The 12,903-nt window shown below is 43.2% G+C and overlaps 1 protein-coding gene across 1 annotated transcript; it reads left to right on the top strand.

Annotated features, from left to right (window-relative positions):
- The first annotated feature begins 356 nt into the window (after positions 1-356).
- On the top strand, positions 357-9,571 carry bsk146 (brain specific kinase 146). Its single transcript, XM_026350820.1, has 5 exons — positions 357-554; positions 7,500-7,764; positions 7,861-8,063; positions 8,186-8,377; positions 8,463-9,571. Exons 2-5 carry the CDS (start codon positions 7,593-7,595, stop codon positions 9,219-9,221), a joined length of 1,326 nt encoding a protein of 441 aa, XP_026206605.1. The 5' UTR covers positions 357-554; positions 7,500-7,592; the 3' UTR covers positions 9,222-9,571.
- The last annotated feature ends 3,332 nt before the right edge of the window (positions 9,572-12,903 follow it).

Here is a 12,903-nt window from a genome sequence, read left to right as displayed (position 1 = left end):
GATATTCAACAAAAGCCACACACAGCGGCTTTAACAACTAAATCGCACTTATCTTATAAAGACAGAACCAACATAAGGTGATGGAGACACGAATCAATGTAAACAGCTGAATTGTGAACCGGAGGTTGCAGCGAATGTTTGCTGCAAATCCGCAACATTCGTGAGTTTTACGACAGCCCGTGAAGGCGGCATAGTCTGTACGGAGACAGCGAGCAGCGGCGGCTCCCGGCGGAGCAGCGCTGCGATTGGCCAGAGCGGCGAGGAGGGGGAGGGTCTTTCCTCTCCTCCGCTGCTTCCCCCCTGTGCTCTCCTCCCATCCTGGAGGACACAGCGATGCGGAGACAATAGGACGCAGAGCCGGAGGAGGCTGCAGGATGCTCGGAGCCACATCCACCGACACACGGCTGCTGGGACTGTTCTCGCAGGACGCGGAGCTCAGGCGTTTCTCTCGGCTCGACTGGCCTTAGTATGCCCTGGTACCATCCCGAGTGTTTGCCAGCTGCCTGGGCTGACAGGGCGGACTCCACAGCCTCCATATGGGAACCAAGTGAAGGGTGAGTAGCGGAATGAACCCGGAGTGACGCTTCATCTTTCCTCACCTGCAGCCTGCTCGGCCCAAACCCCCCCTGTGACCCCCTAGATCAGGCACTGCTGTTATTGAGCTGTATTACAGTGGATTGAATGCAAAATCGGTCAAGCCCATTCTGTGTAGCAGCATACACACTGAAAACAATGCTCCCCCATGATGTGTGTGTGTGTGTGTGTGTGTGTGTGTTTGGTGGTATCCTATTTCTCTCCTATTAACCATCCTACAATGTTGACAATATTTGGATGTAGTGGGATTTATTATTATAACAACTCAGACACTCCCTCATCCATTCTGTGTGTTGGGGGAAGCCAGGTATCTGCAGCTGCTCTCGTGTGTGTGTGTGTGTGTGTGTGTGTGTGTGTGTGTGTGTGCTTTCCTGTCATTCACCTCCGCTGAGCTCTGTTACACTAAGTGACAGTGATTTTCCTCCGAGCCAGTGCAGTCTGAGGACACACTGCAGGTGGGATCCAACATGACGTAGCCCCACAGCTCTTATTAAGCCGAGGGGGATTAATAAGAGCTCATAATGTTTACATCCTGACCGGCTACGTCCACCTGCTGGTTTCTGTGCTGGCCGGGCCAAAGAACATCCATCTGTGTGACTCCTCATTACAATGAATGCTTGTAGCACACTGTGTTGTGTTGCATTGTTATTGTCATCCAGACAACGTGCTACTAATGAGTCGTTAGTTTGCTGAAATCTACAGTGTGTGTCCTGGGAGGCTGCACAGTTGCATGTGTCTGTGTGTTGAAACCCAGCTGATCAAAGCGGGCTTAAGCTCCTTGATGGTACATAAAAGCTGACACATCACACACACACACACACACACACACACACAACACACCACCATGATGAGTCACAGATCACAATTTAGGTCACATAGATGGCTGTGGTAACTAAGCCAGAGTCGTCCCTGTAATATTAAAATACAGTTCTGGCAGGAGGATGAGCGGCGTCCTGATGCTGCTTGTACACAAACAAACAATGCACAGTTGTGTTTCAATGTGGGTGTTGGCTAAGAGCCGCACCTCGAAGTCCTTATTACCAGGATCATCATCATGTTTTTAATGTACAGCAGAACAATGTGGTAACCGTTCAAAGTGTCATATAAAAAACTATGCATGATGTTTATATGTGTAAAATATTACACAAACATGTTTTTACTCACTCTGCAGTTAATGTAACTGATGGAAGTTTACAGCATAGCATCATGTCATCACAATGCAGAGCTGATAAATGCTAACAACCGTTTAGCCTACTCACCGGCCATTTGCAGCTAAGTTGCTTTTCATTTTAGGAAATGCATATTGCAAAGTTTTCTTCTGCAGAATTGTTATTCTCACTGGAGTTTTAAGGTCATAAATAATATGACTATAAAACATAAAGAAGTCATTTTGGCTTCAGCTGATCGTTAGCTTAAGAGTCACTTAGCTTAGGAGAAGGACTTCACATGATACATCAAATTTGACATGTTCACAACAGTAAATTATCATTGAGATAAGTTCTTGTTTGTCTGTAAAACATTTGATGATGGCATGTGTTTTATTAGAATACTGTAAAAAAAACAGTCAACAAAAATCACCCGGATATACAAACACTAAAAAGAAACGTGTGGCTTCCACCTTAACGCTAAGCTAAGCTAACTGTTTGCTAGCTCTAGCTTCACTTTTATCTTACACACACTAAACTGGTATCAGTCGTCTTATTATCTAATTCTCATGGAAGAAACTTAAACGTCAAGCTGTTCCTCTAACTTGTGTTGTGGCACCTCGGTGACAACATGTAAGTGGATGTGGGGACATCATGTTCGTACTAGATATTTATATATAGCGGCTGTAACACTCTCTTCTTTCACCCACGCATATTAGAAATAGAGCTTAATCTGTAAATCCACAGCAAATCATCCAACAGCGGAGAAGCTTTGTCGAGTCGGACCAACGTATGTATGTTCACGTGTGAAAGTGTCCCTTAAAAGAGAGAGAAGGACACGATCTGTGCTTTTTTCATTTGCTTTCGCATTTGATGGGGGTTTCAATGTGATTTTAGCCTTTGAATCTTTTCTCATTATGGTGAGGTCAAAGGTCAGTTGTGTCTGACCTTATTTACCTTTAGCGGATGCTTTCATCCAAACCTAGGAGATGCAGGGTAAGCGGTCTTACCACTACACTGTCCAGCTGCTTTGCACCTTTACACAGCAGCGGTCAAACATCTGCCACTACGTTGCTGTGTGTGTGTGTGTGTGTGTGTGTGTGTGTGTGTGTGTGTGTGTGTGATCACGCAGAGGACCAATCTTACGTGGGCACTTTTTTTTAATGGCTGCATCTCGTATGGGAGAACAGTGAGAGTGAGTGTTTGCAGCTTGTGCATCGGGAACTGATAAGTCAGTGAAATGGGACAAAGGATGAAGATGGCGTTGCTCTAATTGTTTGAGGGCAGCATGGCGGCATCGGCGGGGGTGGATGTGGCTGTGATCATCGCCTTGGCTCGCCGAATGTGCTTGGCTGGTCAGCTCTGCCCGCTTGGTTGCATAAGCAGTCTGGGATTTAGTCAGCTGCGGCCCCTGGTCGCTGCTCTGTTTCCACACAGTGTTAAACCTGGTGGCACAGAGTGTCAGCGCTGAGAGAAGAGGCAGGAGGAGGAGGAGGAGGAGGAGGAGGAGGAGGAGGAGGAGGAGGAGGAGGAGGAAGGCTGTGGTCATTTCAAAAGGAACACAGTCTATTTTGTGCCTTTTTTTTTTTCCAGCGCATAGCATTTTAAAGCCTGTGGGAGTGTACAGGTGCAGTCCTGCTGGAAGACTTTATGCAAGGCTCGGTGTAAAAGCTGCATCATCCACAAATGATTGGCACGTTTAATTTGAGTAAACTGCTTTACAGCACAAAGCACAAAATAGAAAGAAGGTGCTGTGTTTTCCACATTAGCACGTCTAGCTGGGGAGTCTGCGTCGACTGTTCTGCCACCAGTACTACAACAAATAATAAGGGAATAAACAGCTACCAGACACAGGTGTAGTGTTGGTCTGACTGTATTACTACAGAGAATCAGGCCAGTTAGTTGCTCATTTTGTCCAAATGGTTTGAAATGGCAAATAATCTTCAGGGGGGCCACAAGACTTCAGTTCAGTTCAGTTACAGTCACTGGGGGTCTGTGTCTGACATTTGGCCTGAACTGTTGTACATGTGTTTTTCTTCCACTACGCTCGTTTTTCTGAAACAACTTAAATCTTTACCAACTTTCCACTGCCTAAATTCTTTTAATGCGCACTTCCTTGCCCTCACATTTATTTATATTAGTTCAAAATCATGTTGCAGCTTTAAGGAGAATGTGCTGCGGGGCAAACATGTAGTTTTAGAGCTCTGTGAACATCCTTTTATTTCCTTTCCAATCAGATTTAACGCCTGCAGGTTCTGCAGTCGCTTGTCTCAGTAAAGTGAAATAGTAGTGAAATTCAGCTTGAGTTAATTCTGTTGTTCACTCTCAGACACACACACACACTCAGTAGGATTGCAGACTTCCTCTCCACAGTGGGAGCCGACATTTGTCCCGACCCAATGACTCATTCAGCTATGAATCTAATACTGCTTCTATATAAATACATATGCAGCTTTTAATGTGATAAACAAACACACACACTGATGTCCATCACACATGAAGACAGGCTGAGGTAAAGACAGAGGGTGTGTGAGGGTGTGTGAGGGCTAGTGAGAGCGGAAAATCTCCTGAATGTTGTGATAGTAGTTCAGGGAACTGATCAGAAACATCTTTCCACTTCCAAACGCCCACTCTAGTTGAAACTAGTCGCAATGTTTACATAAGCTGCGAACGCGTCTTTGTGAAATATCAAATCTAATTATGTGAGCTGTAGTTACTGTGGGCAACATTTTACCATCACATTCAGTTGGTGACATTCAAATTTGAATGAATTTAACACAGCGAGTCGTCAAACTCCAAAACGCAGCCGCTCCTCATGATCAGTGTTTTTCCACAGATGTGGATATAATGTGGGACAAACGCACACGAACACTAATCATAAAAACTTTCGCTCCGTATCCTCTCACGTGTACTTTTAAAGCACCAAATGAAATCGGGCCATGTGCTTAACCCCATTAAAGGAAATGGTTGAGCACAGTGTAGGTGTGCTGATCTCGTAATGCTTATACTGATAATGAGTTGAATGCAGTTAGATCAGCAGACTTAAGGTGGAATTGAATTCAGCTGACTTCATTTCGCACAGATAATTCACTCAGTGTCAGTACTGATTCTCAGGGATTCCTGGATAGCGTAGACCGTCAGCTTTAATGTCAGGGTTTGCTCTATAATATTAGTAGAATATAAACACAGCCATCCATTAAATGGTTTTAAACCTGTGTTGCAGATCTTTTGCACTCGACTGGTTTCTGACAGTCCTTTACTGCAGCTGTCTTTGGTCGGTGCCTGTGCTGGGAGCATGTTGTCTTCATCCTTGACTTGGTGATTGACTTTTGACTGTGTTCTGTGAAAGAACTGGTGAGCTGTGGAGCGCTACTATGATGGTTGACAGAAGAATGATTTCCCTAGTGAAGTCTTTTATTATTTTGCTCTTATTCTGTTTTTCCTTATTCGATCCTGTCAAAAGACAGAGAATAAACGTTATATTGGGCTGTATAAAAATGTTCTTTTTTTCAACTCATGATTTAATGATAAATTCCAAGTAACTGTGTTTAAATTATTAATTCCCTTGTTGCACCTCAGTTCTAAATGAGAGACGACTGCTGCACAGTCACTTTGTGAAAATAATGACTGCGGCAAGGAGACATTTTGCAGAAAAAAGAGAACTGAGTCTTTCTTTAACCATAATCTTGTTTTCAATCACTAGTATTTATTGAGATGGCAAACTTGTAGGTGAAGTGCTAACATAAGAATACTAACTCACTTACACGCACACGCTGTCCTGTGCCAAGTGGCTAATAAATCAAATGATCAGGTTCTTTAGGTCGCTACATTCTTGATCTTTCTTATTCTAAGTGGTGCTGCAGCGTCACCAAACCTCTCCCTCTAAATCCAACCTACTGCACCTTTAAAAAACCTGGTGGTTGTCATTTCTTTCCCTAAAAAGTGAGCATTTAGCAGAAGGTTCTGTTGGATGTACCCGTGTGGTCCACACACAGAGAACAACACGTGCCCGTATCCTGCGGTGCTACAGTAAGCACTTCTGATCCCAGACACAAACAAAAGCCCTTCTCTGTTTACAACTCCCTGCCCTCCCTCTTGCTTACGTGTGTGTGTGTGTGTGTGTGTTTATTGCATGTGTCCAGGAGCTTTTATTTAAAGCGGAGAGCTACAGTACATCCTCTCTGCGCTGCCATTTATCATCTGAACTGACGCATCCTGTGCTCACCTGCTGCTGTCAACTGCTCTCCATGTCTGCTTCACACACAAAAAAAAAGACCACTGCACTCCCACAGCAGAACACAGACGCCTGTGGAGGGGATGACTTTCTACTCAAACTAGTGTGTTGCTCTGTGTGTGTGTGTGTGTGTGTGTGAGACGTAAATACGATGCAGCAGGTTACTGCAGGACGGCTCACAGCTGCTCAGCTCCTGTCAGAATATTATTTTCCGTGTGTTTCAACTAGACTAGGGAAAAGCGGTTCAACACTTTTTGCGAGAATATCAGACGACTGTGTGTTGGTGGTGCTGAAGATGCTGTAAATGTCACAGCAGACCTCGAGTTGCTGTTTTTCCTGTGAGCAATGACAGGTAGGCAGATTCACAAGGATCTGCTCAGGGAGGGAGAAAAGGCTGCCCTCCAGCACTTCAGGTTATGTAATAGTTTTGTGTGTGTGTGTGTGTGTGTGTGTGTGTAGCAGCTCCTCCGTTTCTTCCACATGGGCCTGCATCTATAGAGTGAGGGTCAGGACTTGGCAGGTCTCGGCTGCTCAGGATGGAGGAAGAAAAAGAGAAAGCAATCACTAAGAATAATCACACTGCAGCAGAGAGTGGATTCGCTAGAGAGGACGGTTATCGGCCGGTTCTGTGTGACTCAGTTCACAGCTCAGCTCTGGCATCCCTCCTGGCGAGTAGCATTTCGAATTACTTAAGACCTTCACTGCAGATAATTAGCATTTTCCGTGGCTATCACACTGCAGATCAGAGCAGCACACTGAGCTCCAGCATCAGCAGCTTGTTGTCCATTGCTGACCTTGAAAAGCTCCAGAAAATCACAAACGCACCCATAATTGTACACGTGCATGTCGTGCATCCTGTACATCCTGTGCATGTCTTCCATGTGTCCAAACCCTAACACACGATCCTGTCTTCTCATGTCACCAAGTTTCTTTTTTATTCATTATGTTGTCATTATCATCATATTTCACATAAACGGGGTTCCATTTGGGACTTTGCTTTGTTTTATAAACATTTAAAATGTAAAAAACATAAAAAATATAAACATAACTGGAAAAAGATGGAAAAATGTATCTGGTCAGTCTTCGTCAAGTTTCTCACATTTTCTCAGTTTTATTTATGGTTTTCCACATAATATATGTTTCTTTTAATGTAATTTTTTTCCACATAGAATAAATTAGTTTTTGTTTTTTTTGTCTATTATAGCTAGCTTTTTTTTTTTTTTTTGCATTTTTACAATTTTAGTTACAATTTGTATTCCAATTTTTTTAATATTCATTTAATATTTATTGAATTATGGTGGATTTACATGAACATGTATTTATTTATTTTTTTATAAAGAAACAACTCTAACGTTTAATGCAAGTTTTGTTTTATTTCCAAAAACATATTTCACACTGAAACTACATTGGTAGCACCCCTATAGGACAAATTGTATTGAACTTTATCATGAAAATAAAGTAAATATTTTAAAATATTGTTATTATATTGCACTTAACATTCTGTGTCCTCTCTTGTTTCTACACAGTGACACCAGCCGTTAGCTGCTGCTCTTGTCCTGCCTCAGTGTCCGTACCCCAGTTTTCTTCCCCCGGTCCATTCCCTGGAAACAGTGCCCAACATGAGTTCCTCTCCGCTGGTGTCCAGAGCCAACATGGACATCCTGGATGAGCTGCAACTGATCGCAGCCCAGAACTTGGAGAGGCTGGAGGTCAACAAATACTATGAGGTGATCAGGGAGCTGGGCAAGGGGACCTATGGAAAGGTGGACCTGGTCATCCACAAGATCAGAGGTGAGGGCATCAAGTGCACACACATCGGACAAACAGCAGTAACCAGAAACCTAACATCATCAAGACAGACTCATCTCATCTGTCTTCCCCCAACAGGTACAAAAATGGCGTTGAAGTTCCTGAAGAAGAAGACGACCAAGCTGAAGTCGTTCCTGAGGGAGTACAGCATCTCCCTCTACCTGTCACCATGCCCTTTCATCATCAACATGTTTGGCATTGCCTTCGAAACAGACGAGTACTACGTGTTTGCACAGGAGTACGCTCTCGCAGGAGACCTCTTCGATATCATTCCTCCACAGGTACTCCATCTCATCCATTCATCTTGAGTTCTTCTGCATCTCTCGCAGAAAGATCTCAGTGAACCACCTCAGAAAGTTTTGAAGTGAGTTAAGCCTCTGTCTCCTCTGTCGCTGTCTTCCAGGTTGGTCTCCCTGAAGCTGTGGCAAAGCGCTGTGTGCACCAAGTAGCCATCGCGCTGGACTACCTGCACTGTAAGAAGCTGGTCCACAGGGACATCAAGCCTGAAAACATCCTCATTTTTGACCGAGAGTGCCGCAAAGTCAAGCTGTCAGACTTTGGCATGACCCGCCGGGCTGGCTCACCTGTGAAAAGGGTAAGGAGAAGTATCAGCAGGTGGCTTCCTGTTTTGTAGTATCTAGTTGGAGCTGTGGTGATAACCTGCTGCGTTTCCCCTCCAGGTGAGTGGCACCATCCCATACACGGCCCCGGAACTCTGCGACGTGTCCCGCCACGAGGGTTTCTGTGTGGACTACAGCACCGACGTGTGGGCCTTTGGCGTGCTGCTCTTCTGCATGCTGACCGGCAACTTCCCCTGGGAGAAAGCGCTGCCTTCCGACTCCTTCTACCAGGAGTTCATCCGCTGGCAGAGAAGGAGGACGAACACGGTGCCGTCCCAGTGGAGGCGCTTCACCGAGCAGGCGCTGCGCATGTTCCGCCGACTGCTCTCCGTGGAGCAGGACCGCCGCTGCTCCGTCAAAGAGGTGTTTGGGTATTTCAGCCACTCCTGGATGCTGGATGCGGAGAACAACAACAACAACGGCAACAGCAACACAGGAAGCGCCGGCGGCGGAGAGAGGGTTGGCGGCGGAGGCGGAGGAGGAGGAGGAGGTGTGCGAGCAGAGGTGGATGGCACTATCTCTTCATCTTCATCCGGGGAAGAAGACGAAGAGTTGCTGGTGGAGAGGATGAAGCAGCAGACTTTATCTCCTCTCTCCCCGCTGTCGCCCTTATCCCCCATGTCCCCGGCGGCGGTGGAGAGAGGGAACGGTGGCGGGGCCAAAGGCGGGATGATGGAACCAGGTGGCGGCCACCATTTCGTGTCCGTCTCCACCAACAGCTCTGTGTCGTCCACCAACAGCTACGATAGGATGCCGCGAGAAAACGGCTCTCCAGGCGGCCGCATGCTGGTGGCTACCCCCATAGAAATCTGCGTTTGAGCTCGTAGGAACATTAACGGTGTCACAGACTTCACCAGTACACACTTTGATACCTCTCGTAGATGTGCATGCATGGAAAAATAAACGAAGAGAAAACGAGTACTAACACGTATCCTGTTTTAAACCATCTTTGGACCAGAAGAGCACACACACACACGGAAGACTTCTGCAGAATGCACACATTCCTCATGACGTAGAGGTTTTCGGTCAATTTCCTCACAAGACTCCAAAAAGAAGCTCCCGTTTCCACTTTGAATTTAATGAATTTAATGATGTGTCGGAGCTGCAGTTTTGTTAAACCCAGAGGAAAACGAAAAAAATTGCTTCCATTAGAGATTCTGTCGCTAAAACCATCAGAGAAAAAGACCAAAATGTATTTCTTAAAGCAATACTTCCAGCAAAAACAGCAACTACACATGGAGAGGGTCAGGATGCTTCGCGATCTCTTCAGGACGTCGTTTTTGACGAAGCCAAGGGAAAAAGGATTTGTATTTTTGAAGAACACTAAAACAGACTTCACCTTGTAAGATAAAAAAAAAAAAAAAAAATAAACAAACAAGCGAGTGGTGGTTTTAAATGTTTCACGTGTTGCAAAAATGTGAACGTGCGAGTGTGTGTGTGTGTGTGTGTATTTCTGTACGTTCAGTATGGATGAATCCAACAGTAGTGGATTTCTTTTCCTTTGAGGTTTTGATTATTTATTTGATTCTAAAAAGACTACACACTCTATTTTTTCTATTGTTTTTGTAAAGTACCTTACGTTGTTTTCAGTTCGCGTGGGGTTCCGGCTTAGTTCTGCCAAATTCACTTCTCTGTGCAACACGTTGGGTTGACTGCTGTACATATTGGTGTTAGTTGCTATGTTTGACCAGTGGTTTGCAGGTTGAGTTTTCCCACTGTTGGCTGTTAAACCAATATGTCCACGAGTGTTCGACTAGACTGGGAAAAGGTTTATGATGTCTCTGTTCTTCATGACAAACATATCTACTTCACTGTTGAAAGACTATTTTCTACTCACTCTCTAAATTTGTTTGTATAGCTTCTGTTTACTTTGAAACTTTTTCAGAAAAATTTTGTTTGTGTTTGTTTTTTTTTTTAACATTTCTGGAAAATTTTTGGTTTGTAGTTCTTAACGTTTGCAGAAGAATTCTGTTTGTAGTTGTCTTCAAAACTTGAAATTTAGTTTGAAAAGAAAAGAAACAAGCGTCAGTTAGCATTTTCAATTCAATATGAATTTAAAAAAGACTAAAAGAGTCTCCTTTTATAAAGTGCATGAGAAGTAGCTCAAACTTATCTTTACAAAAAATTTCAACCGACTTTACAAAACAAATATGGATTTAAAAAAAACTGAAAAAGAATAGTAAAATGTTGTGATGTGGAATTTTTGCCGTAGCACAATTTCTTGCATTATGTCCCAGAGTAAATATTAATTATCATTATGATCTCTTGAGACTTCTTAGGGCTAAAAAAAAAAAAACATCGGAACAATTAGTTTTTCTTCAGCGTGTTGTATTTGTATTGCTATTAATATCGTGTTCTCATCTCACCACCTTCAGGAACAGGAAAAAAAAAAAAAGCAAAGCATGAGGACATAGAGTGAGAGGCTTGAATTTAAAATTACAGACAACGTTTTTAGATATAAGAGATTTTTGCTTCCCGGTTGCCACCTTTAGTGAAATACAGTGGCCTGGCTTTTTGTTTTTTTTTGTTTTTTTTTTATCAAGTGAAAAACAACAGCAAAAAAAAAAAAAAATTGAATTATATTTCTTTGACTCTTTAAAAAAAACCTTGGCTCACGCATGGTGTGTGTCGCCTTCCAGACAGAAATCTGCATGAACTTGTATGTGCTACCGCTCTATTGTGAAAACCTGCTCTGTGCTTCTCCTGTCACAAGCTGCAGTACTTTGTAAATGTAGTCTAGCTGCAACAACGTGTTTCTTTGTCCTGTGAGAGTCAGTAGCCTCAGCCAGGATCTTCGTGAGCGAAGGTCGGCTAAACTGGGTTCAGCCCACATTTATATATATATATATATATATATATATATATATATATATATAAAAAGCGTTTGGATCATGTTCTTCAAAGCTGCTCCCGGATCAGCCAGCGAGTATGCAAATTACTACATCTTGTGACAATCTCTGACCTCATCAGCAGCTTACTGACTCAGAACAAAGGACAGTCCTGACACTGATGACTGTAGCTGTGCTGTTCTCTCCAGCCAGCTGCGAGCAGCGCTGGCTCTGCAGCGTTTACTGTGTAAGCTCCAGCTCATCAGATTGTACTGGCGAGGCCTTTCACGTGATCACATAAAGACATGGGCCTGTGTATTACCTCATCATTGTCATTCCTTTTTACATTAACTGTTCACCCCGAGCTAACCTCCTACTTTTCCTCAGCACCGTCCATCCTAACAAGCCGTCTAGTCTCATTTTGGTCAAGTGGGGACTTTTGTAAATGTGACTGTGGCTGAGCCAAGAGGTGTCCAGTGGTGGACTGTCACCTTAAAAAAAAAAAGAAAGTACAGGAAACTGTCTTAGTCAAGATTACAGAATTATTCACCATTTCAAAACTGGATTTTAAATTAATAATAAAAGATGACGGCCCTCCTGGCATCTCCATTGGCCACTCACTGTAGCTTTTCTTGTCACTCCTTTTTTTTTTATATACTTTTGCATAATCTTTCCTGCCAATAGCTACGTTAGCAGGCCAACCTTTTCATATGTTGTTCAGGAGTTATATGAAACTTGCCTGATGCCGTTTTCCTGTAAACAAACATGTTCCTGCCACCCGTTGCTGGTGGAACAGCGTTAAACTGAGTTTGAGTGGAAATACAAGATTTTGCTTGTGCATTTTCTTGACACACTGTATTTTTGGTTTTCTGGTGATTTTTTTTTTTCTATTAGGATTTCAGTAAAAAAAAAAACATCATATGGATTTATTCATAAATCTGTTAATTATGATTATTAACTATTATGATTTAAGTTTTCCTTGTGATTCAGAATAAACCCAAAAGATTAGATGGGGTGTTAAAATGGATGCTATAGTCGACTGAGCACACCTGACCTGGGAAATGAGATACAGATGGACATACAGGCTTTAGCTGCAGTCTCTGCTGCCTCCTCACTTCATCCATAATGTAATGCATTGTAATGGAGCTTCAGTGTCCTTCTGTCCAGTGGCATATTTCAAAGCATCATGATTTTAGTGGAGTTTTAGTGAGTAGATGACCACAGCACTAGAACTCGTAACCGGTTCTGTCTTTGCAATACAACTGTCTTCCTGTAAGCTGAAATTTAGTCAATAAAATCAGACTTCTTGTTGGATTTTTGTGATTAATGTGAATTTATTATCTTTCATTTCCCACAGCCCCCCTGTGATGAACTATAGTGTATTTAAGGTGCGACTTTATTTATTATTATGCATTACTCTCCATTGTGTCATTCTAATTTATATTTTGGCAAATTAGTTCTTTCCCCATTAGTCACAAAGAAAGACAACTATGTTAGCGAAAACCACAATCTTCAACAAAATATTTATTTTTTACAATTACATGACCTCTGATGCTCCAAGAGTTGAGCAAGACGGTACAAAAAGTTGTTGTAAAACCAAGACGATGGAGAAGAAGACACATAAATTGGCAGTCCCATGTAAAACCTAAAAACACCACAGCACTGACAGGCAC

The sequence above is a fragment of the Anabas testudineus genome, chromosome 19 (assembly GCF_900324465.2).
Source record: "Anabas testudineus chromosome 19, fAnaTes1.2, whole genome shotgun sequence".
NCBI classification, from domain to species: Eukaryota; Metazoa; Chordata; class Actinopteri; order Anabantiformes; family Anabantidae; genus Anabas; species Anabas testudineus.
Note: the sequence above shows the minus strand (reverse complement) of the source record. Positions and strands in the feature narration are given on the sequence as shown.

Coding starts and splice junctions, on each gene's coding strand:
- bsk146 (XM_026350820.1), top strand. CDS start 7,593: ATGAGTTCCTCTCCGCTGGTGTCCAGAGCCAACATGGACATCCTGGAT. Junction 8,064..8,185: donor TCGATATCATTCCTCCACAG/GTACTCCATCTC, acceptor GCTGTCTTCCAG/GTTGGTCTCCCTGAAGCTGT. Junction 8,378..8,462: donor CTGGCTCACCTGTGAAAAGG/GTAAGGAGAAGT, acceptor TTTCCCCTCCAG/GTGAGTGGCACCATCCCATA.